General features: G+C 42.5%; 2 protein-coding genes across 3 annotated transcripts in view; one reads left to right on the top strand and one right to left on the bottom strand.

Moving 5' to 3' along the window:
• Positions 1-45: 45 nt before the first annotated feature.
• On the bottom strand, positions 46-21584 carry LOC124262187 (snRNA-activating protein complex subunit 4-like). Of its 2 annotated transcripts, XM_046696642.1 has the most exons (22): positions 21312-21584; positions 19943-20001; positions 18814-18984; positions 17714-17827; positions 16994-17072; positions 16645-16726; positions 11671-11772; positions 11236-11311; positions 10215-10379; positions 9096-9163; positions 8441-8526; positions 8191-8294; positions 7353-7447; positions 6920-7014; positions 6597-6712; positions 4672-4816; positions 4333-4493; positions 2588-2846; positions 1728-1804; positions 1051-1215; positions 789-1008; positions 46-326 (listed from the first exon to the last, which is right to left on the bottom strand). In XM_046696642.1, exons 1-22 carry the CDS (start codon positions 21508-21510, stop codon positions 46-48), a joined length of 2919 nt encoding a protein of 972 aa, XP_046552598.1. In that variant the 5' UTR covers positions 21511-21584. The 2 variants fall into 2 exon arrangements, with proteins under 2 accessions (XP_046552598.1, XP_046552597.1); XM_046696641.1 differs by having other exon boundaries at positions 789-1215.
• Positions 21585-21881: 297 nt separating this feature from the next.
• Positions 21882-25667, top strand: part of LOC124262186 (hamartin-like) — a 31461-nt gene continuing 27675 nt past the window's right edge. The window contains exon 1 of the mRNA XM_046696640.1: positions 21882-22130. The gene's annotated coding sequence lies outside the window, so the exon portion shown is untranslated. The remainder of the gene's footprint in view (positions 22131-25667) is intronic.

The raw sequence follows: 25667 nt of genomic DNA, 5'->3' as shown, positions 1-25667 counted from the left end.
TCTTTCTCCGATTGAGAAGCAGAGATTTGAAGGACGACAGGTTTGTCACATTGGGGGGAGATACGGGAGCGATCTCTCACGGACAGGTGGCTCGTCACCATCCACTTCCTGGCAGCTGTCGTCACTTGACTGGGTACTGGTGCCTACTGACATGGAAGCGGAAGACTGCTCCTGATCAGATGGTGTTTTGTCTGGATCAGGTTTTAACACTGTCTTTGTGACAACTCGGGTAAACCTTTCACGACTAGCAGGTTCAACAGTTTTGACACTAGGGCTTTGAACAAAAGATACTGACTTCTTCCTTCTAGTAGGAGCATCATTATCTTCTGAAAAAGACAACAGTTTAGCATTGATTATTTCAGTGTCAAATACTTTCTTTAAAGACTGGGTTGTTTTTTTAACTTTTAAGGTAATTTATTTGAAATGTGTTCAATAAAGTGAGTGAGTGAGTGAGTATGATCTTACGCCACTTTTTGAGCAATATTCCGGCAATATCACAGCAGGGACACCAGAAATGGGCATTGTACCCACCGTGGGAATAGAACCCTGTTCTTCTGTGTAACTAGTGAATGCTTTAACCACTAGACTATCACACCACTCCCATACTAGTAAGAAAATGAGGTGGGTCAGACTGTATGCAATATCTACATAGAATACACAAACAGAGGACACCAAAATGGGTTTTACACAACATACATGTCGAGAACAGACCTCAGAAGTGTGGCACGATGAAAGAACGCCTTAACGACTAGAGGTGAAACACCTCAATCCAAGACCATGACCCTCACCCCCATGTCCTGCTGTCTCGCTGTCTGGACTGATAACGTCCTCCCCGTCGTCCTCCTGTGTCCTCTCACTCTGGGCACTGAGCAGCATGTCTAGGTCCTCCATGGGTTCAGGAGCCCTTTGAGGGGGAGGTGTCTTCTTTGCTTCCTTCTGGGCCCCAGCCTTGCTCTGTCTTCTTTTGGACCCCTTCTTTCTCCCTGTAGTACCTGGGGTGCCTGCTGGAGTGGCTGGGGTGCCTGCTGGGGTGCCAGTGGGAGTGGCTGGGGTGCCACTGGGTGTGGCTGGGGTGCCCGCTGGGGTGCGTGCTGGGGTGGAAGAAGGAGTGGCCGAGGTGCTGGTGGTGGTACTCGAAGGAGTACTTGCTGCTGATTTCATGTTCTTAAACTTGGCGGCATTTTCCAGCATGGTCCGTGGATCAACATCAAGAGCCTGTGCAAAAAGACCAAAGGCTACCGACTAGTGGCGTAATGGCACAGCAATACAGGATTGTATGTGTGGTACAAGCTCACAATACATCCATGTACAATTCCAGTATCGCAATACGTACGATGCATCACATTATAGTCATATGGATATAAAGAAATAACAGAAACTGTTCCAAAGGCAGTTTACGCAGAATGTCAAGCATTTCCTTGTTGGCTACAAATTACAGAATTTTTACATTGCCCCCAAACTAACATCTTTCTCGACTACAATATCCCCTCGCCGCTGACTAAGATTTAGCAACAAATAATTCAGGGTTGTGATTTACCTGAAGAAAGGGAGAAAATTTGAACTTATGAAATAAAAGTTCTACATTGGGATAAGAATCACACCCATTTTGTTGGTTTGTTTGTTAAAAAAAATATCTCAGGCAAATGGAAAAACAATTAGGATGAGTCAGGATGCGGGCATTTTACAGTGTATACTCTGCGCCCCGTCAGTAAGAGCAACAAGCTTACCTTCATGACAATGTTGAGTGACTTGACTTTAATCTGGTGAAGTTCTTGCTCGGTAGATTTTCCTGCCAGTGTACGATCTGCACAATAACATCAGAGTGAGTGAGTGAGTTTGGTTTTACGCCACTTTTAGCAATATTCCAGCAATATCACGGCGGTGGACATCAGAAATGGGCTTCACACATTGTACCCATATGGGAATCGAACCCGGGTCTTCGCATGACGAGCGACCGCTTTAACCACTAGGCTACCCCACCTCCCTCAATAACATCAGAAACATGTGACAATCAAGTCTTCTAATGTTGCAAACCCAAGAAGGTTAATAAGTGATAGCTACGGGCTGAGACTGTCAAAATCATCAACTTTGAGGAGATAACCATTTGAACACACTTCAGTTCAGTTCAGTTCCCCTTAGCTAAATAATGTCAGCCATCCATTAGCCATCACAGAATATTCTGTTGATCAAATTTTGAATTGAGAACTTTGACAAAATATTTTTTAAAAAGTAGTCTTGAATAGAAGTGACCAGTTTGAGACTAGTATTGTGTCTCTCTTGATAAGATGCTCTCTGATTGGCTTATGTCAACTTGTTAGTTATTTCAGTGGTTGGTCGAAGTTTGCGAAAGGTCGTTCTGACGAAGTCCTCAGATGTTTGTTCATCAAAAGTGACAACTTGGATGTGATCTGAATGAGATCGATAATTTACAGCCATTATTGTTTTTTTTAATATATTTATTAACTATTAATATGTTGCTTTGTGTTGAGCCGTGTGTAATGTGGTACATCGACAACCAACTGTTACGACTTACGTTGTGTTGAGCCGTGTGTCTGTGGTACATCGACAACCAACTGTTACGACTTACTGTAGAACTTCCTTGGCCTCCCTTTCTTCATTTTCTTCTTTGTTTTGTAGATGGAGTGAACTGCTTCCCTCAGCGACCGCTCCAGACGCCGATTCCTTTCCACTGCTCCGAAGTTGAAGTTCCTCTTGGAGGGCAGCCTAGTCTTGCCTCGTGCCTGGATGAAGCCACCCTTCACTTTCCTCGTCAGCTCGATCAGCTTCTTCACAGACATGTTGCTGTGATGGGCGTAATGGATCTGTGCAGCCAGCTTCTCCGCAGTCTGGAATGGGATGGAAGTATCCGGTGCAATTAATGTAACAGTCAGCAATATTATAGCAGTAACTACAAAGTCAGCAATATCATAGCCATAACCATGAAGTCAGCAATATTCTAGCAAAAACGATGAAGTCAGCGATATTCTAGCAATAACGATGAAGTCAGCAATATTCCTGCCATACGACTGAAGTCAGCAATATTCCAGTCATAATGCTGAAGTCAGCAATATACCAGAAATAACTCTAAAGTCAGCAATATACCAGAAATAACGCTAAAGTCAGCAATATTCCAGCCATAACGCTGAAGTCAGCAATATTCCAGCCATAACGCTGAAGTCAGCAATATTCCAGCCATAACGCTGAAGTCAGCAATATACCAGAAATAACGCTGAAGTCAGCAATATTCCAGAAATAACGCTAAAGTCAGCAATATTCCAGCCATAACGCTGAAGTCAGCAATATTCCAGCCATAACGCTGAAGTCAGCAATATTCCAGCCATAACGTTGAAGTCATCAATATACCAGAAATAACTTTGAAGTCAGCAATATTCCAGAAATAACTCTAAAGTCAGCAATATTTCAGCAATAACCATGAAGTCAGCAATATTCCAGCCATATAGTTGAAGTCAGCAATATTCCAGCCATAACACTGAAGTCAGCAATATTCCAGCCATAACACTAAAGTCAGCAATATTCCAGCCATAACGCTAAATTTAGCAATATTCCAGCCATAACGCTAAAGTCAGCAATACTCCAGAAATAACGCTAAAGTCAGCAATATTCCAGCCATAACGCTAAAGTCAGCAATATTCCAGAAATAACGCTAAAGTCAGCAATATTCCAGCCATAACACTAAAGTCAGCAATATTCCAGCCATAACGCTGAAGTCAGCAATATACCAGAAATAATGCTGAAGTCAGCAATATTCCAGAAATAACGCTGAAGTCAGCAATATTCCAGCCATAATGCTGAAGTCAGCAATATTCCAACCATAACGCTGAAGTCAGCAATATTCCAGCCATAACGCTGAAGTCAGCAATATTCCAGCCATAACGTTGAAGTCAGCAATATACCAGAAATAATGCTGAAGTCAGCAATATTCCAGAAATAACGCTCAAGTCAGCAATATTCCAGCCATAACGCTGAAGTCAGCAATTTTCCAGCCATAACGCTCAAGTCAGCAATATTCCAGCCATAACGTTGAAGTCATCAATATACCAGAAATAACTTTGAAGTCAGCAATATTCCAGAAATAACCATGAAGTCAGGAACATTCCAGCCATATCGCTGAAGTCAGCAATGTTTCAGCTATACTGCCAAAGCCAACAATATTTCAGCTATGTCATTGCACTGTTAAGTTTAATTGATCCACCTCAATGGGCAGAAGAATTTCACAAAGCTTGCATTTACAATGTTGCGGTCACATTGTTTTTCAAGAGATCCCTCTGTCCTGTCCAGGATCCTGCCACAAGTCCCAACCCCCAGACTCACATCAACATCTCCATCCTGAGCGTCGGCGATGTCACTGTTCCTGATGGAGCGGACGTGTTTCAGGATGATGTTATGCAAGTGCACCCGATGTTCGATGAGACTCTGCCGGGCTGACGTTCCATATCCGAGGAGCGGAGGAGGGCGTGGCACAACAATATCCCCTGTGTGGAGAAACACACCAATGATTAGATACTACAGTGGAAATAAGCTCTTGCAATTAGATAATCAAGTGATTTTACATTCAAATGACATTTTGGGTAATCCACATTATGATTGAACTGCTACCCTTAATGTATTTTTCACTGTTTCAGTGAGAGGATCTTAGGTGTATCATCCTACCTTTTTGCCTGTCTCTCTCTTGCTTTTCATAGTCTTCTTTGAGGACTCCCATCCCTTCCTGGAAGTTTCGCCACGTCAGTTGTTCTCTCTCTTTTAACTCGTCTGAAGACAGGTGCCCCCCTAGCAGAGCTCTCTTTGTTGTCTCCTACAGATATACAATAGATGTAAACAGACAGGTGCCCTATAGCAGAGCTCTCTTTGTTGTCTCCTACAGATATACAATAGATGTTACAGACAGGTGCCCCCTAGCAGAGCTCTCTTTGTTGTCTCCTACTCACAGACAGGTGCCCCTAGCAGAGCTCTCTTTTACAGATAGATGTAACACAGACAGGTGCCCCCTAGCAGAGCTCTCTTTGTTGTCTCCTACAGATATACAATAGATGTAACACAGACAGGTGCCCCCTAGCAGAGCTCTCTTTGTTGATGTAACACAGACAGCTCTCCTACTTTGTTGTCTCCTACAGATATACAATAGATGTAACACAGACAGGTGCCCCCTAGCAGAGCTCTCTTTGTTGTCTCCTACAGATATACAATAGATGTAACACAGACAGGTGCCCCCTAGCAGAGCTCTCTTTGTTGTCTCCTACAGATATACAATGTCTCCTACAGATATACAAGCTAGATGTAACACAGACAGGTGCCCCCTAGCAGAGCTCTCTTTGTTGTCTCCTACAGATATACAATAGATGTAACAGACAGGTAACAGCAGAGCCTCTCTTTGTTGTCTCCTACAGATATACAATAGATGTAACAGACAGGTGCCCCTAGCAGAGCTCTCTTTGTTGTCTCCTACAGATATACAATAGATGTAACACAGACAGGTGCCCCTAGCAGAGCTCTCTTTGTTGTCTCCTACAGATATACAATAGATGTAACACAGACAGGTGCCCCTAGCAGAGCTCTCTTTGTTGTCTCCTACAGATATACAATAGATTGTTAGCAGAGCTCTCTTTGTTGTCTCCTACAGATATACAATAGATGTAACACAGACAGGTGTGCCCCTAGCAGAGCTCTCTTTGTTGTCTCCTACAGATATCTAGATGTAACACAGACAGGTGTTAGCAGAGTCTCCTACAGATATACAATAGATGTAACACAGACAGGTGCCCCCTAGCAGAGCTCTCTTTGTTGTCTCCTACAGATATACAATAGATGTAACACAGACAGGTGCCCCCTAGCAGAGCTCTCTTTGTTGTCTCCTACAGATATACAATAGATGTAACACAGACAGGTGCCCCCTAGCAGAGCTCTCTTTGTTGTCTCCTACAGATATACAATAGATGTAACACAGACAGGTGCCCCTAGCTCTCTTTGTTGTCTCCAGAGTAACAGACAGGTGCCCCTCTCTTTGTTGTCTCCTACAGATATACAATAGATGTAACACAGACAGGTGGCCCCCTAGCAGAGCTCTCTTTGTTGTCTCCTACAGATAAACAATAGATGTAACACTGACAGGTGCCCCCTAGCAGAGCTCTCTTTGTTGTCTCCTACAGACATGCAATTAGTGGTGGTCCGATTAATTGAAATAATCGAAGATTGGTCGCAATGACTAAGCGGCCAAGCAATCGATCATGTTTCTCATCATCGAACACAAACAATTTTTGCATTAACAACTGACTGACTGACTGACTGAGCTTTAGCCGCTTTTAGCAATATTCCAGCAATATCATGAGTCACCAGAAATGGGCTTTTGTGCCCATGTGGACCCAATCGAATCGGTCATGTCTTCGGTGGCGAACAACGCTTTAAAACTAGGCTTTGCCCTTGCATTAACAAACATGGAGGAGAATTTGATAAATGACGCTAATCAATTATCCTTGATGATTGATCGGTTGTAATGAACCAATCATCAATTGTGAGATTTGAACCAATTCCCAACACTGCCAAAATAGCAGAGCTCTCTTCTGATCTTGCTTACTTACTGGCAATTCATCAAACCACTTGCACTTCCTCTGCCAAGTTTCCAGGCGCCGGTACCTCTGAAGAACCATGTTGTCAGTACGGCCATTCAGCTTGGCAGCAATCTTTGTCCAGCTCTCTGGAAACAACATAAACCACAGTTGCACCAGGTACTTTCATAAAGATGAATAGAGGGGGATAGGAAAGGAAGCAAGAGGGGGTTTGGGTGATAGAGGGCAGGATGAGTACAGAGGCAGTGGAAGACAGGGAGAGAGGAAGGTAAAGGAGGCGAGGAGTAAATCAAGAACAACTAACTTCAGATGCCCCATTACCCTGGAGTACTTACTTGTGCCAAGTTCCGTGATGGCCTTGAGCAACTCCTTATCCTCCTCATACGTCCAGTTGCCCATCCTGATACTGGGGTCAAGGCTGTTCAGCCACCTACAGGAACACAACAGTAGCACATTCAGGGTTCATACTCATCTCACATTTTAACAAAATGGTGTCTCGTTATTTCAATTATTTGTGCATTTAAAATTTGAGTTTTTTCTAGTTAACTTGATTATAGTTTCATTATTTCAATTATTTGTCATTACTTTAAGTTTCTTTCAAAAACATGAAATTTTGAAATTTTCTTGCTGATTCCTTAATTTCTGATTATTTCAATTCATTTTTTTCAGGAAACTTTGATTGTCATAAAACCAGGGGAATTGCATAGGCTTGCTCTAGTGCATGTGTATGAATAAAAGCAGTTTCTAAACTTTTAACACATTACTGACCTGTCCCTACACTGTATGGAGCTCCGTCCAGGGACAAATTCAGCCAATCGCATCCAGCTCTGAGTGCCGCACATCTTCACGGCCGCAAACAGTTTCTGTCATCAAATTGACAACAAGGTTAACTCTGATCTACTTCATAATAATCATCAGTACTCAACATGGTTGGCAAGAAAAGTGGAACATCTTTCAGCAATGAATGCAGCCCACATCAATGGAGACTCTGCTTCTACCACATGCATAGCAACAAACTTCAAATCAAACCATCTGTTAAAAAACAAAAACATACATAATTTGTAAATTTGTTTGTGAAGTGTGTGTGGTGTAGGATGTCGTAGAGTGGGGTGTGGGTAAGGTTGAATGGTGTTCAGTCCATAAACATCATGAGTGAGTGAGTGAGTGAGTGAGGGAGGGAGCGAGCGAACTAGCTAGTGAAACATCGAGTGAATCAGTGAGTGTGCTTTTAAGCCTCTTAGAGTCACGATATTTCACCCTATCATGGTGGTGGACACCAGAAATGGGCTTCACCCATTGAACTCTTGTGGGGAATCAAACCCGGATCTTCGGTGCGACCAGCCTCTACTTAAACCTCTAGCCTACCCATTACCCCAATACACCAAAAGCCCACTGTCAACCCTCAAGCCGAGCCTCACTCTACATTCAGCTGATCGTACTAAGGTTGCAGAGACAAGGGCGAAACTAAAAAGACTGATCGTTCAGCGTTGCATAAGGTGTTGTAGTGTTGAATGTCCATGTGGAATGTTGTAGAATGTGGTGGGTTAGAATCAGATGGAGGGAAATGCAGGGTGCCACTTGCAGCGCTGACGTTTTCTCAACCCACCACATCTTCCTCGGTACTCCAGGGGCCCCTCTTCATGTCCGGGTCGATCTGCTGGAAGCGGCAGAAGCACTGAGTTCCACTGCGGTTCTCCATGTAGCTTGACACTGTTACAGACATAACAACACTGTCTAAACTTTCAGGAAACCATCACAAACAATAACAACACATTTGTGTAGCCCAACATTATATAATCATATCTCAAGAATACCTTGGGTTTAGTTTAGATACGATTTGACTCTGACTTTCTCACCTTTCGACCACAGCAACCTGTGTCCGCTGTGACGGATGTCATTGACAACCATTAATAATTTCCCATCTTCCTCATTTGTCCAGGGTCTGTAAAAATCAAATCAAAACCAGTTGCATAAACTCCAATTACTAAACTTGTAGTTGTCAGGACAACAATTCCATGTATGAAGTGAGTGAGTGAGTTTGGTTTTACACCACTTTCAGCAATAATCCAGCCATAGTCAAAGGGGGGGACACTTGACTGACTGACTGACTCAGTTTGGTTTTCGATTTTAGCAATATTCCAGCCATAGCCAGAAATGGGCTTCACACATTGTACCCATGTGGGGATTCGAACCTGGGTCTCGGCACAAACACTTTAACCACTAGGCTACCCCATCGCGGGGACTCTAGAAATGGGCTTTGCACAATGTACCCATGTGGGCAATCCAACCCAGGTCTTCAGTATCACAAACAATCGCTTTCATCACTAGGCTATCCCACCACCTCTGCTTGTACTAATCCAACATTTCAACAAAATCATTAATGTTCAGCTATATTTCAACAGCACCAGTGACAGTGATTTACCCACAAAGTTCCAAAACGAGTCTGTCTTCTGTTGACACTGGTCTGCGGAAGAGCACATAAAATCTCCATCAACTTAAGGGCATGTTTACCTGTTACAGTTTTCTGGATTAAGATTCATTTGGAAGTGCTGCAGACACTGGAAGGCTGTACGTCCCGTCTGAAACACGGGAAAAACTGGTTAACATGGGGTCCTTATTAACTTGGGGTCCCCGTAGATTGGCAGCAACCCTACACTGTTGTCTACACCTACACCTACATCCACGTCCATCTCACCTGCAGGTCGGCTGCCACCTTCTCCCAGTTCTTCCCCTTGTTAACCCTACACTGTTGTCTACACCTACACCCACGTCCATCTCACCTGCAGGTCAGCTGCCACCTTCTCCCAGTTCTTCCCCTTGTTAACCCTACACTGTTGTCTACACCTACACCCACGTCCATCTCACCTGCAGGTCGGCTGCCACCTTCTCCCAGTTCTTCCCCTTGTTAACCCTACACTGTTGTCTACACCTACACCCACGTCCATCTCACCTGCAGGTCGGCTGCCACCTTCTCCCAGTTCTTCCCCTTGTTAACCCTACACTGTTGTCTACACCTACACCCACGTCCATCTCACCTGCAGGTCGGCTGCACCTTCTCCCAGTTCTTCCCCTTGTTAACCCTACACTGTTGTCTACACCTACACCCACGTCCATCTCACCTGCAGGTCGGCTGCCACCTTCTCCCAGTTCTTCCCCTTGTTAACCCTACACTGTTGTCTACACCTACACCCACGTCCATCTCACCTGCAGGTCGGGGCTGCCACCTTCTCCCAGTTCTTCCCCTTGTTAACCCTACACTGTTGTCTACACCTACACCACGCCCATCTCACCTGCAGGTCGGCTGCCACCTTCTCCCAGTTCTTCCCCTTGTTAACCCTACACTGTTGTCTACACCTACACCCACGTCCATCTCACCTGCAGGTCGGCTGCCACCTTCTCCCAGTTCTTCCCCTTGTTAACCCTACACTGTTGTCTACACCTACACCCACGTCCATCTCACCTGCAGGTCGGCTGCCACCTTCTCCCAGTTCTTCCCCTTGTTAATCCTACACTGTTGTCTACACCTACACCCACGTCCATCTCACCTGCAGGTCAGCTGCCACCTTCTCCCAGTTCTTCCCCTTGTTAACCCTACACAGTTGTCTACACCTACACCCACGTCCATCTCACCTGCAGGTCAGCTGCCACCTTCTCCCAGTTCTTCCCCTTGTTAATCCTGCACAGCTCTACCAACTGTTTCTCCTCCTCCGGTTCCCACTTCCCGCGGTTCACTTTAGGACTGAGGACATTGTTCCACATCATCTGACAGTCCTGCCAAGTCTTCCGTCCGCCATACTGAAAACACATTCCACAAACTTAACATACCATGGGGGCGGTGGGGTAGCCTAGTGGTTAAAGCGTTGGCTCGTCACGCCGAAGACCCGGGTTCGATTCCCCACATGGGCACAATGTGTGAAGCCCATTTCTGGTGTCCCCGCCATGATATTGCTGGAATATTGCTAAAGGCGGCGTAAAACTAAACTCAGTCAGTCAGTCAGTCACATACCATGACATTGTGTCATCAGACAGATTGCTTCTCGAATCTCTCGTTCTCATCTATTAATCTGATACAATCACTCTCTATGTGGACATCCACATATGATGGTTTCAATGCTCAATTTAGTAGCCTGAATTCTGATTCTCTGATCAGAAAGTTGGCCAGACGCAACCTTCAGTGGTTGTAATTTTTAGATCACAACTAACAGTACTGTTGCACTGGCAAAAAAGATCTGATTGTAATTATATTGCTGTTTCACATGTCCGATCAGAACAGTGAGATTATATCCAACTACCGAGATCAACACCATAGCAAGACAGTTGTTGAATCACAATACAATTCACTATTTGACATAACAATAGCAATAACTTGTTCTTAATCTGAACAAACTTGCTTGTACATATTGAAACAGTCGACATCAGACAGAAAGCATTTGAGGTTAATATAAGGATGTACTTTTCATATTGTAAACAATCTTGACCATCCAAACTATCATGACATTTCTCAACATTCTGAATTGGCTTTAAAGCATAAACTGTCGCATTCAGTCAAACTAAGTCGAAGTTGCATTCAAAGATCAACCAGTGCCTGCACCATTACGACATGTTACAAGCTGGCTGCAATATTCAATCACATCCTTGGCTAAATACTCACTGCAATATTTGATATTTTCATCCAGTCAGTTTTAGCTGTATCGACATTTTTTATGAGGTCTAATCTGCTGGTTTTTCTGGAATAAATGACAATATGGTGTTATGACAATCAGTACAATGTGGACATTTCTTTACAGACAAACAATGATGACAGAGCCGTTAAAATAGCCTAAAACAATAAATATATTTGGCAGAAGTTCAAGGGTTTGTTAGATAAGGAAATTACTTCAGTCTGGGAGTGGGGTTAACCTGTCTTCAAGTTTTACACATGCAAGTGTGCTGTGTGAAGTTCATTGAGGGTTGGTTTGACAACAGAATCTCAGGCAGGGAAGCTGAAGTTTGATGTAAGAGCATTATCTTTCCCTAAAACCTTGGGAGGCATGATCCCCAAGTAGCTTTAATAAACATGGCCTGAAATGTGACGATGGTGACCCACCTCTTCTGTGCCATGTCCTCCTCGATGGCGGCGATGCGGGCCCTGATGGCGGCAGCCTCTTTCCCAGTGGATCTCTCCAACTTGTCCTGCTCCAACTCCTGTCTACAGAAACACCAGCAACGTCAGTAACAACACCAGCAACGTCAGTAACAACACCAGCAATGTCAGTCACAACACCAGCAACATCGATCACAACATCAGCAACATCAGTAACAACACCAGCAACATCGGTCACAACACCAGCAACATCAGTAACAACACCAGCAACATCGGTCACAACACCAGCAACATCGGTCACAACACCAGCAACATCAGTAACAACACCAGCAATGTCAGTAACAACACCAGCAACATCAGTCAAAACACCAGCATCATCAGTAACAAAACCAACAAGAAGACAAAGTCATCAATATCCCCCGCAATGGCAAAATAATCTTCATGATTATGTCTACGAGTTATGATTATGTCAAATATTTAGGTGTGTATATAGAAAAGTGGAAGGAGAGTATTGAAAGGTTTTAAAGTTCTGCTCCAGAAAGGAGCACTATCACCAATTTCAGTCTATGTCAAACTTTTGCCATGGAAATGCCCAAAATATTTTATTCAGAATTCCAAAACTACCAAAAAGGAACCAGTACACCACCAGACTAATCTATGTGTCAAGTTTGGTGAAGAAATAGTGAACAGTTTTAGAGTTCTGCTCCGGAAAAGAGCACTACCACCAATTTCAGGCTAAGTCAAACTTGTTGCCACGGAAAAGCCAAAAATATTTTATTCAGAATTCCAAAACTACCAAAAGGCACCAGTACACCACCAGATCTAACTATGTGCCAAGTTTGGTGAAGAAATTGTGAACGGTTTTAGAGTTCTGCCCCGGAAAAGAGCACTACCACCAACTTCAGGCTAAGTCAAACTTGTTGCCATGGAAACACCAAAAATATTTTATTCAGAATACCCAAACTACCAAAAGGCACCAGTACACCACCAGACCAATCTATGTGCCAAGTTTGGTGAAGAAATATTGAACGGTTTTAGAGTTCTGCTTCGGAAAAGACATATGTGCACGGACGGACGGAGTCCATTTTAATAATAACACACAACAACCCGAAAAACCCCACCACCAGCAACATCGGTCACAACAACATCACTCACAACACCAGCAACATCACTCACAACACCAGCAACATCACTCACAACACCAGCAACATCAGTCACAACACCAGCAACATCACTCACAACACCAGCAACATCGGTCACAACACCAGCAATATCACTCACATCACCAGCAACATCACTCACAACACCAGCAACATCACGTCACAACACCAGCAACATCACTCACATCACCAGCAACATCACTCACAACACCATCAACATCACTCAACACCAGCACCATTACTCACATCACCAGCAACATCACTCACAACACCAGCAACATCGGTAAGACACCAGCGACATCGGTCACAACACCAGCAACATCACTCACAACACCAGCAACATCACTCACATCACCAGCAACATCAGTCACAACACCAGCAACTTCCCTCACAACACCAGCACCATTACTCACATCACAAGCAACAATACTCAAAACGCCAGCAACATCAGTAACAACATCAGTAACAACACCAGCAACTTCCCTCACAACATCAGTCACAACACCAGCAACATCACTCACAACACCAGCAACATCACTCACAACACCAGCAACATCACTCACATCACTCACAACACCAGCACCATTACTCACATCACCAGCAACATTACTCAAAACACCAGCAGCATCAGTAACAACACCAGCAACTTCCCTCACAACACCAGCAACATCTGTCACAACACTAGCAACATCAGTCACAACACCAGCAACTTCCCTCACAACACCAGCACCATTACTCACATCACCAGCAACAATACTCAAAACGCCAGCAACATCAGTAACAACACCAGCAACTTCCCTCACAACACCAGCAACATCAGTAACAACACTAGCAACATCAGTCATATCACCAGCAACATCACTCATCACACACAACACCAGCAACATCAGTCACATCACCAGCAACATCATCACCAGCAACATCATCTCACATCACCAGCAACATCACTCAACATCATCTCACACAACACCAGCACCATTACTCACATCTCCAGCAACATTACTCAACAACACCAGCAGCATCAGTAACAACACCAGCAACTTCCCTCACAACACCAGCAACATCAGTCACAACACCAGCAACATCAGTCACAACACTAGCAACATCGGTCACAACACCAGCAACATCAGTCACAACACCAGCAACATCAGTCACAACACTAGCAACATCGGTCACAACACCAGCAACATCACTCACAACACAAGCAACATCATTAACAACACCAGCAACATCACTCACAACACCAGCAACATCACTCACATCACCAGCAACATCACTCACAACACCAGCAACTTCCCTCACATCACCAGCAACATCACTCACAACATCAGTCACAACACCAGCAACATCAGCCACAACACCAACAACATCAGTAACAACACCAGCAACTTCACTCACAACACCAGCAACATCAGTCACAACACCAGCAACATCAGCCACAACACCAGCAACATCAGTAACAACACCAGCAACATCACTCACAACACCAGCAACATCAGTCACAACACCAGCAACATCAGCCACAACACCAGCAACATCAGTCACAACACCAGCAACATCAGTAACAACACCAGCAACTTCACTCACAACACCAGCAACATCAGTCACAACACCAGCAACATCAGTCACACAACACCAACATCAGTCACAACACCAGCAACATCACTCACAACACCAGCAACATCAGTCACAACACCAGCAACATCAGCCACAACACCAACAACATCAGTCACAACACCAGCAACTTCACTCACAACACCAGCAACATCAGTCACAACACTAGCAACATCAGTCACAGCATCAGCAACATCGGTCACAACACTTGCAACATCAGTCACAGCATCAGCAACATCGGTCACAACACCAGCAATATCACTCAGATTACCAGCAACATCGGTATGACACCAGCAACATCGGTCACAACACCAGCAACATCACTCACATCACCAGCAACATTACTCAAAACACCAGCAGCATCAGTAACAACACCAGCAACTTCCCTCACAACACCAGCAACATCAGTCACAACACCAGCAACATCAGTCACAACACTAGCAACATCGGTCACAACACCAGCAACATCACTCACAACACAAGCAACATCAATAATAACACCAGCAACATCACTCACAACACCAGCAACATCACTCACATCACCAGCAACATCACTCACAACACCAGCAACTTCCCTCACATCACCAGCAACATCACTCACAACATCAGTCACAACACCAGCAACATCAGCTCACAACACCAGCAACATCAGTAACAACACCAGCAACATCACTCACAACACCAGCAACATCACTCACAACACCAGCAACATCAGCCACAACACCAACAACATCAGTAACACCAGCAACATCACTCACAACACCAGCAACATCAGTCACAACACCAGCAACATCAGTCACCAGCATCAGCAACATCGGTCACAACACCAGCAATATCACTCAGATCACAGCACCAGCAACATCGGTATGACACCAGCAACATCGGTCACAACACCAGCAACATCACTCACATCACCAGCAACATTACTCAAAACACCAGCAACATCAGTAACAACACCAGCAACTTCCCTCACAACACCAGCAACATCAGTCACAACACCAGCAACATCAGTCACAACACCAGCAACATCGGTCACAACACCAGCAACATCACTCACAACACCAGCAACATCAATACACACCAGCAACATCAGTCACAACACCAGCAACATCACTCACAACACCAGCAACATCACTCACATCACCAGCAACATCACTCACAACACCAGCAACATCACTCACATCACCAGCAACATCACTCACTCACAGCATCAGTCACAACACCAGCAACATCAGCCACACCAGCACCACTCATCACCAGCAACATCAGTCACAACACCAGCAACATCACTCACAACACCAGCAACATCAGTCTCACAACACCAGCAACATCAGTCACAACACCAGCAACATCAGTCACAACACCAGCAACTTCACTCACAACACCAGCAACATCAGTCACAACACCAGCAACATCAGTCACAGCATCAGCAACATCGGTCACAACACTAGCAACATCAGTCACAGCATCAGCAACATCGGTCACAACACCAGCAATATCACTCAGATTACCAGCAACATCGGTATGACACCAGCAACATCGGTCACAACACCAGCAACATCACTCACATCACCAGCAACATCAGTCACAACACCAGCAACTTCCCTCACAACATCAGTCACAACACCAGCAACATCACTCACAACACCAGCAACATCAGTCACAACATCAGTAACAACACCAGCAACTTCCCTCACAACACCAGCCACAACAACATCAGTAACAACACCAACATCATTGACAACACCAGCAACATCAGTCACAGCACTAGCAACATCACTCACAGCACTAGCAACATCACTCACAACACGAACAACATCAGTCACAGCATCAGCAACATCGGTCACAATACCAGCAACATCGGTCACAACACCAGCAACGTCAGTCACAACATCTGCAACTCCACTCACAAAACCAGTAAAATCAGTCAAAGAAACAGCATATTCGTCCACGAGCGATGAAGTGCATAAAAGTTGTTTAATGTGGCAGTTTGAAATGTTTCAGGTACGTCACCTGTACTGACGATGTCTCGACTAGACATCTTGACCTGACATCCCATTGACAAATGTCCACATCATCGGGGTAATTGTGACTCGCAAACAACAAAACTTGTCACCTAAACTTCTTTATTCAGCCTTTTCCAATACTGTGCATAGGGCACATGATCCCCTCCGTCTCCGTTGCCATGGTGACACCCACGTCCCTGACCATCAGAGGCTGCAGCAGCTGTTGGAGAGCATCCTCAGCAATGGCTTCGTACAGCTTCTTTCTGTCTCGATTCAGCCCTGAAACGGATATTAGGAGAAATTTGTGAGCAAAGAAGCTATTATTTCAATCTTTGCCAAAAACTCTTTGAAAACAAAGAATCTTCCAGACATCGCAATCACAGTATCTCTTATTACGAACCTGGCACCAGATTTGTTTTCTTCGTGAGTGTAATCTGATTGGACAGGCATTGTTAGAAATGTTCCCAGGGTATTTATCCAAGCAGAATGGAGCTAATACACCCTGGATTACAGAGGATGGTAGAGGAACTGAGGGGTTGGACTTACAATCTCTGTCTGGTGGTATATCCTGCTTGTGTTCCTTCATCAGTTGTTTTATACGAACATCTTCATTCGGAGGGGGACCCTGGGGATGGAATTTGGGGTAATTACCTTACTATCATCATCATCATCATCCTTCACAACCATCTATATCATCTCAATCAACATCATCTTCTAAATCTAAATCATCATCTTTACCTCTTATAAAAATAGCGTAGATCGATGCTCATGCTATTGATCACTGGATTGTCTGGTCTAGACCCAATAATTTATACACCGCCGCCATATAGCTGGAATGTTGCTGAGTACGGTATTAAACAAAAAACAAATCCTCTATATCATCATCTGTATCATCTAAATCCTCATTATCTACATCGTAATTATCTAAATCAGCATCATCATCATCTGTATCATCTAAATCCTCATTATCTACATCGTAATTATCTAAATCATCATGATTAGAACTGCATGAATGTCACTACCCTCATAACTCAGTCTAGGAATTAGTAACATATATCAGCACTTTTCAGGACATGCCTGTGTTGTCCCCATTTGCCAGTCAGCAGACATGCAGTCTTGACAGAGTTATCTCCCATTAAGAAACCAATGGAAACTTGACACCATACATATTTTCCCCAATTCCAAAACTAATTAATAGACACATTAAACTACAACAACCCTACTCAACAATTACATTTAAAATTGTTTAAAAGTTAAACCTCTCACCCCTCCAGCTGGGTCTTTGATGTAGGGCATGGAGAAATGCTTGTACAGAACTTTTGACTGGGCAGAGTTCAGACTCTTCTCTCTCCGACAAATCACATCCTTCTCACATTCTTGCTGAAATAAAATTGAAGTTGAGTCAGTTAATTCTTTTATATCCCTAGGAATCTGGTTAAATGTCCCCAAGTGCCCAATTTTGTCATACATGCTGTCTTTGGGTCTGAGTGTGTGAGTGAGTTTAGTTTTACGCCGCACTCAGCAATATTCGAGCTATATGGCGGCGGTCTGTAAATAATCAAGTCTGGACCAGACAATCCAGTGATCAACAGCATGAGCATCGATCTGCGCAATTGGGAACCGATGACATGTGTCAACCAAGTCAGCGAGCCTGACCACCCGATCCCGTTAATCGCCTCTTACGACAAGCATAGTCACCTTTTGTGGCAAGCAATGGTTGCTGAAGACCTGTTCTACCCCGGATCTTCATGGGTCGTATTGGGGTCTGAAGGTGTGGCATATGTCAATCACGCATTGTTTGTTATTGCAAGGACGAGAAACATCAAAAGTTTTCTCCTTGGTGATAGCAAATGCCATCACACCAAAATAAACATCTGAAAGATCAGAATATCATATATGTCTTGTTATACCCTGGTTATATGTACACAGGTGGACATTTACTTGTTGATATCAGTCATACACAATTCAAAATAAATTTGAAGTTCAAAATGAAGATAAAAATACTGAAGCCTCAGATGTATCTGCTGAAAAAACACAACTCCATTTCAAACAGAAAGTAGTCAGTTATGGAGAAAAAAATCTATTATGTGTTGTGAGAACTGAAACAGACAATTTCAAACCCAAGAGAAGAGTGAGTGAGTGAGTTTGGTTTTACGCCGCTTTTAGCAATATTCCAGCAATATCATGGCTGGGGACACCAGAAATGGGCCTCACACATTGTACCCATGTGGGGAATCGAACCCGAGTCTTCGGCGTGACGAGCAAACGCCTTAACCACTAGGCTACTCCAACCCCAACCCAACCCCCCCCCAAGAGAAGAGATTAAATCAGTCATGTTTGTATGTAACCATGGAAACCGTCGTCACCTGTTTCTGCCTGTTCTCCTCCAGTGAAGCCTCGATCTGTCGGAGAACGTCCACAATCACTTCCTGGTATGCTCGATTCAATGCCAGACATGATTCCACAGACACTGGCAACTCTGTAGAATCAGCGTCACCAACACTGATCTCTTGTTCATAGTCAGTTACTTCCGATATCTGCAAATCAGAGACGTAAGTCACACTGAACAGTTGTAAGTTCCATGGCGGGTTGTAAGTCACCTTGCAAGGTTGTGTTTCAAATGGCATAATTGTAAGATACATAGCACAGTTGTAAGTCACCTTGCACAGATGTAAGACACATTGCAATTTGCACAGTAGTAACTTATATTGTGTAGAAGTAAGTCACATAGCAGGGTTGCAAGTCACCTTGCATAGTTGTAAGTCAGTGAGGATGGTTTTAAAATTTAAGTCATCTTAAAGAGTTGTCAATGACATGGCACAGTTATAAGTCACTTTACATTGTTGTAAGTCACCTTGCACAGCTGTAAGTCATCTTAAAGAGTTGTCAATGACATGGGACAATAGTAAGTCACCTTGCACACTTGTAAATCACCTTGCACAGTTGTAAGTGACCTTCCACAGTTATAAGTCACTTTACATTGTTGTAAGTCACTTTGCACAGTTGTAAGTCACAGAGGATGGTTCTAAGTCATCTTAAAGAGTTGTCATTGACACGGGACAGTAGTTACTAGTAAGTCACCTTGCATGTTGTAAGCAGGGTTACAAGCACTTAAGCACACAGAAGGGTTGTAAAATGGCATGTAATTAACTCCCATCAAGGCATTTGTGTCCTGAAAATACATACCAAATTTGGTTTCCCTATCTTTAAATAGTTTCATGGTTTTTGAGGAAATCTGTCAACATTTGGGATACCGTGCTCGAAGTCAAGAAATGCATGAGAAGGACCAGAACTCTTTAACAAATTGTAACACGGTTTTCATTTTCAAACTCCATTGAGGCATTCATGTCCTGAAAACACATACTAAAATTTGGTTTCCTTATCTATAACGTTTTTTGAGAAAATCTGTCCCCATTGTCTTGGTCAGACGGAGCTCAAACCTATTTCCCCCCCCTGTGGCGGAGCATTCATAAGCTTTCCCAGGTTCTTACTCACCTCAGTTCCTTCGAAATGACTTGTAGAAGATTCACCCAAGCTTGAATGAGTTCTGGCATCTGAAACATGTCAATGTTATACAAATCAAATCATGTTCTTCAAAACTGAGCAATGGTTTTCTTACTGAACTGTTTCACTGATCTAAAGAAGTCAATATAAGTGTGACTGCAGTTTTTTCAGCATCAAGTAAATTATCAGGACTGTGGATGAGAAGTCATTTTGCCGTTGTGAGTTAGTGGATACATGACTTTACTTAACAACTTTCAATTCATATTATGAATTATGCATACATCCAACTGTCCTTATCTTGAACCTCTTTAAGATTAAGCTATCATTTCACTATCCTTAGGGATGGGGACCTCTTGTGATCTAACACCCTGTCAAATTCTTTGGGTAAGTTGTGAGGTAAGTCATGGTTCAGCTGAAGACACTCACACTCAGACACACACTCACGAAAGCACACGTGCATGCACACACATGAATAAATTCAATGAACTACACACATGCGCACACTCGCAGGCACACGCAGAGATGCCAACCCTGAATCTAAGGAAAACGGAGTCATGACTGGCTGAAAGCCAGGCCTGAGCCCCAATGGTGCGAGTTTGGGGTGAGCTCGTGGTCGGCTCTGCCATTTCTTGTCACTTTCATAGAAACTATGATATGAATTCAGAAAAACTTTGTGAAATTTCATCGTCAATAACCCCGATATACACAATCGACACCCAAAGGATCACACGCTAAGCTTCTGAATGTTTTTACCAGTGTTCACTCAATAAAACACCGGTGACTTACGAAATTATATACCGTAAAAATAAATTCAGAATTTTTTCTCAAAATTCTGAGTTTTTTAAAGAGAAATCGGACAGCAGATTTTGTATCTGAAAATTGGAGTAACTCCGCCAAAATCGGAGTGGTTCGCATCTCTGGCACACGTGCATGCGCCTGCACAAACAAATAAATCCAAAGCAATTTGAGATAACTCCAGTACTTTTTCTCACTTTTCTAGTTTCACGAGAGAAAAAAACCCAGATAATTAAGAAAAGAAATCCGCCAGTAACCCCTGGTGTTTTGGTTGTTGTTTTTGGGGTGTTTTTTTTTGTCATTCTATGCCTAACAATAGATTATTTATCTCTTTTATAAAAAAGCCTAAACCTTATCCTTAACCCTAACTCCTCGAAATAATCTTAACAAATAGAATACATTTCAAGAAAAGACAAAATATGGGGGAAAGGAAGGAACTCTTTCTGATAAATGTTTCATCAACATGGTCAAAAGAAATATATTTATTTTTTCGATACATGATAAAGATGGGAGCCGGCAAAGAACATTTGACCCTCAACATAGTTTATGATTGGCGCGAACGTACCGTCATCAGTAACGGTCAAAGTGGACTGATTCCTCTCGGAATTTCGGCCGGAATTCCCCAAGTCAATTTCAAGGCAGGAATCGTCGCTGCTATCGTACTCGCTGTAGCTGTCCTCATATAGAGTGTCTTGGATTTTTTGAATGTCGTTTTGTAATTTCAAGCGTTCATTTTCAACATCTTGACTGGTCTGGGGTTCCATTTTCGGTTGACAGCTGAACACGAGCAAGTTATTCAAAAGTTAAAAAATCCAAATTTCCCCGGTTCCATGCGGGGCGCCATTTTGTTGTATTATGTTCTATTTTCCTGTTAACTAACGATATACTGCTGATACAAAATAAAATAACATTGCTAAGTTATGTTTCTCATTTCAATAAAATAGATTCTAATAAACTTCGTATTTTTGACATAATATATGTCACGGGTTAAAGTAGTGAACATTCCAAAATTACATCTTCTGGGAAAAATTACTAGTTGTAACTTATAGATAGTATCAATAGATAGTATGGAAATAATGGAATAGCTCAAAAGAAGGGGTGAAAGGTATAGCGAGACTCAAATGATATGGGAGTGGATGGCAGGTTTGCACAAACCGCCTACCGCTAGTATAAGATATCCCACTATAAAACAGAACAAATTACAGGCGAAACCAAGCTTTGTCATTTATTTGGACTAATGCAATTTACTACTACCCAGTCTCGTGACTTCGGCTTGAACTACACGCGAGAGGGTCACTTCCGGTGCCAGTACACGAGTGAAAAGATTAGTGGCACTGAACAGTTTATTCACACGCGAATAGTGTTTGTTTTGCAACTTCTGAAGGTAATCTATGTATTTGTTTAAGTTTTGAATAGAAAACGACTTGATAGTAATTTATAGTTGGCCTTGTTAAAAATTGCTGCCTATCTGACATCAGTTTCAGATTATGCCAAGTGTGTATGCATATATTGATTTTTGACGCAGTTTGCATAGCCAGCTGATTACGTGCTGTGTCAACTTACTCATCTTCTTATCGTAGCAACATCAGTATTATGGCCACTATGCATCCTTGAGTCAGTATTTTTAAAGTTTTGAACTTAACCGAGTTCCTTGACGGCACACAGTGTTTACATATATGCATATATAGTTTTATGACATTTTGACATCTATTAAGCCAGACCCATGTTTTAGGAATGTTCAAAATATTGTCAGGTTGGTAAATGTTTTCTCAACGAAATATTTATTAAAGCTGTCACCAGTAACAGTGTGGGAATATCTAAAAGTTATAACTCTTGGCGAGAAGTACAAAACAATCATTTATGTTAAGTGAGGGTTAGGTTGCCCTAACCCAGGCAATGCAGTCAAGGCTGTGGTCAGAGTAATTCGTCATATCGTCAACAGTATTTGTTGGCTCTTGAAAAGAAATGTTTTTCACCCTAACATATGGCATAAATTGCAATGATATCTTTAAACATATATATATGAAATAAGATTTGACACGTCCTTTACGTTATTCTTAGAAATATATTGTTTGATTGATATATCGTTTGATTGTGGTTTTAGCATGTTTTTCACTGAACATTTGACATTCCTAGGATATCTGTTTTCCAAAGTAATTGTTCTCACTCACTGCCAAACCTCCAGTAATATATATTTTCACAAGGAAAAGTAAAGAGAGACATTACTGCAGTATAAGTAATTTCCATTAAAAAAGGTCCAAGTTGAGGGGATAACACGTGGGGGATAAGTCTAAAATGTTGGATAAATCTTTGACAAGTTAGATTTCACAATCAGTCAAATAAATCCTTTAAAAGAAGTGTCTAAATTCAGATAAATTTAAGTTAGACTATAAGTGAAACAAACTGCAATTAGGTTCATTAGTAGACAGTATAGATTTTTCATAGGAGAATGTCTGGATGTCTGAATAATTGTCAACAATGACAGGAATCTTGCTCAACAATGACAGGAATCTTGCTTAATATAATCTTGGCAAATCCAGTTTGTAACCATACTTTTGTTCGTATCGTGATACGTATCGTTGACCTTAAAATTGTTAATGCTCATTATAAATTGACGGTTATGTAAAAATTTACACTGTTACTTGCTATCAAAATATACTTTTTAAAGAAAATAACTAAAGATAGCATATCGTGATATGCATCGAATCGTATCGTACCCAGATATCGCGATACGTATCGTATCGTGACATTTCCGTATCGTCACACCTCTACCAAGTAGGCGTTCAACTGACATGCACATCTTTATTCAGTATTAATGAACCTTTTGAAAATTTGAGGCAAAGTTCTTCATGATCATTATGATTTGATGCAGAATACAAATTTAGTAAATTGGTGAGGACTTCAATAGCTGAAGTCAATATCACTATCAGATGATCATTTTGAAATACTTGGAATAGTCATTGCATTCACAATGCCATTTAGAAGGTTGTCAAATGTATGTTATATTTAGGGTTGCACTATCTCAGTAAAGTACAGATTGTACTACATTTTTTTGCAAGTTGAATTGTAATCTTAGGCAAGTTATATTCAGTAGTCAAGGCAATCTGACATAAAACATTGTCAAACCAGTTCTGCAGGATATTTCCGTAACAATTCCCAAATTGTAATTTTATATTTTATGTTAGTATAATTATGAACATGAATGCAGGGATCGGTTTAATAATGTCAGACATGCATTACCCCAGCCTGATATAGGACAATGTATACAGTAACTATTTCTTCATGCACACACATCAAAATTTTGCAGATTTTAACTGACCCAGTAAGCAAGTTTTAATCCGAAACTTAAAACGTCACTAGTTCCAATGTTATGTGTAATTTGACATTGTCCTTTGGAGTTCACGTTGTTGATATCATTATCAAATCAATATCATTATCTACTAAATCTTGTGACAGTGACATGAAATACAAGACAAATCACCGCCTCCGTGGTGTGGTGGTTAGAGCGTCCGCCCGGAGTGCGGAAGGTCGCAGGTTCGATCCCCGACCGAGTCATACCAAAAGACGTTAAAATATGGTACTTGTTGGTCCCTGCCTGGCGCTTGGCATTAATGGGTACAACAAGGACTGGTCGGCTCGGAGTCAGTATAATGTGTCTGAGTGGGGTATTCATGCTTCACTGCGGCATGGTATCTCAGTGGGCTAGCACTATAAAACCAGCTTAAGTCTGGGCTAGTACAAGCAGCCGCACATACACATACACGCGCATTCACGTCGTGATATGAGCGAAATATTCTCAAGCACGACTTTAAACCCAATTTCACCTCACCTCACCTCTTCAGGTTAGAAATTTTATTGGGTGTAAATATGTATTATATGATCAATTATGAGGTGATCTTTTCCATGAACTGAAATCTTCAGAATATTAGTGACTCGGCTCTGGGATCTGCAGGGTTATGTTTATACTTGTAGTTGATATAAGTATGAGTTCAGTCCAGTTATATCTGGTGTAAACAGCTTGTGATATCGACATGCACAAGGTGCAAGCTATATCTGGTACCTTTAGCCCTGGCTAGGTCAAGGTCACTTGTATTTCACAGGTACTGCAATCAGTGAAGAAGAAAGTTTGACAGGTTCGCACAGATTTGAAAAGTGCTTGAATTTAACCACGTTCGATAAGTACTTGAATTTGAAAATTTACCACAAAAGTACTTAAAAAGTGCTGGATTTTTTAACGTGTCCTTGAAAAGTGCTTGAAATTTCATTTAAATATTTGTTGTGGTTGCACTGACGATCAATATATCGTTTTGATTAAATTGTGTCTATTTCCTGGTTCCTTACATCATCAAAAAAAAAGAAACCAGGCTCTGTCTGTGAATCGGGCGTTTGTGCTGTGTTCAGATAGATCATTGTTAAAGCTGGAAGCGGCAATGTCGAAACCAAAAGTGACACTTGTCTGCGATACTTTGGGAAAAAAGTGGTGCTTGAAAACACATCACATGTCAAAGGTCCTTGAGAAGCCCTTGAATCTCAAGGGCTCTTGGCTGTATGAACCCGTTTGATGTTAAAAGGTGAGGTGAGGTGAAATTGGGTTAACGTCGTGCTTGAGAAGATTTCGCTCATATGACGATGTGCATGCGTGTGTATGTGTATGTGCGGCTGCTTGTACTAGCCCAGACTTAAGCTGGTTTTATAGTGCTAGCCCACTGAGATACCATGACGCAGTGAAGCATGAATACCCTACTCAGACACATTATACTGACTCCGAGCCGACCAGTCCTTGTACCCATTAATGCCGAGCGCCAGGCAGAGACCAACATGTACCATATTTTAACATCTTTTGGTATGACGCGGTCGGGGATCGAACCCGCGACCTTCCGCTCTCGTTTGATGTTAAGAGTAATCTGAAGTTAAATAAATA

The sequence above is a fragment of the Haliotis rubra genome, unplaced genomic scaffold (assembly GCF_003918875.1).
Source record: "Haliotis rubra isolate DU_JTF1 unplaced genomic scaffold, ASM391887v1 Scf826, whole genome shotgun sequence".
Lineage (NCBI taxonomy): Eukaryota > Metazoa > Mollusca > Gastropoda > Lepetellida > Haliotidae > Haliotis > Haliotis rubra.
This window is presented reverse-complemented; position numbering and strand designations above follow the sequence as displayed.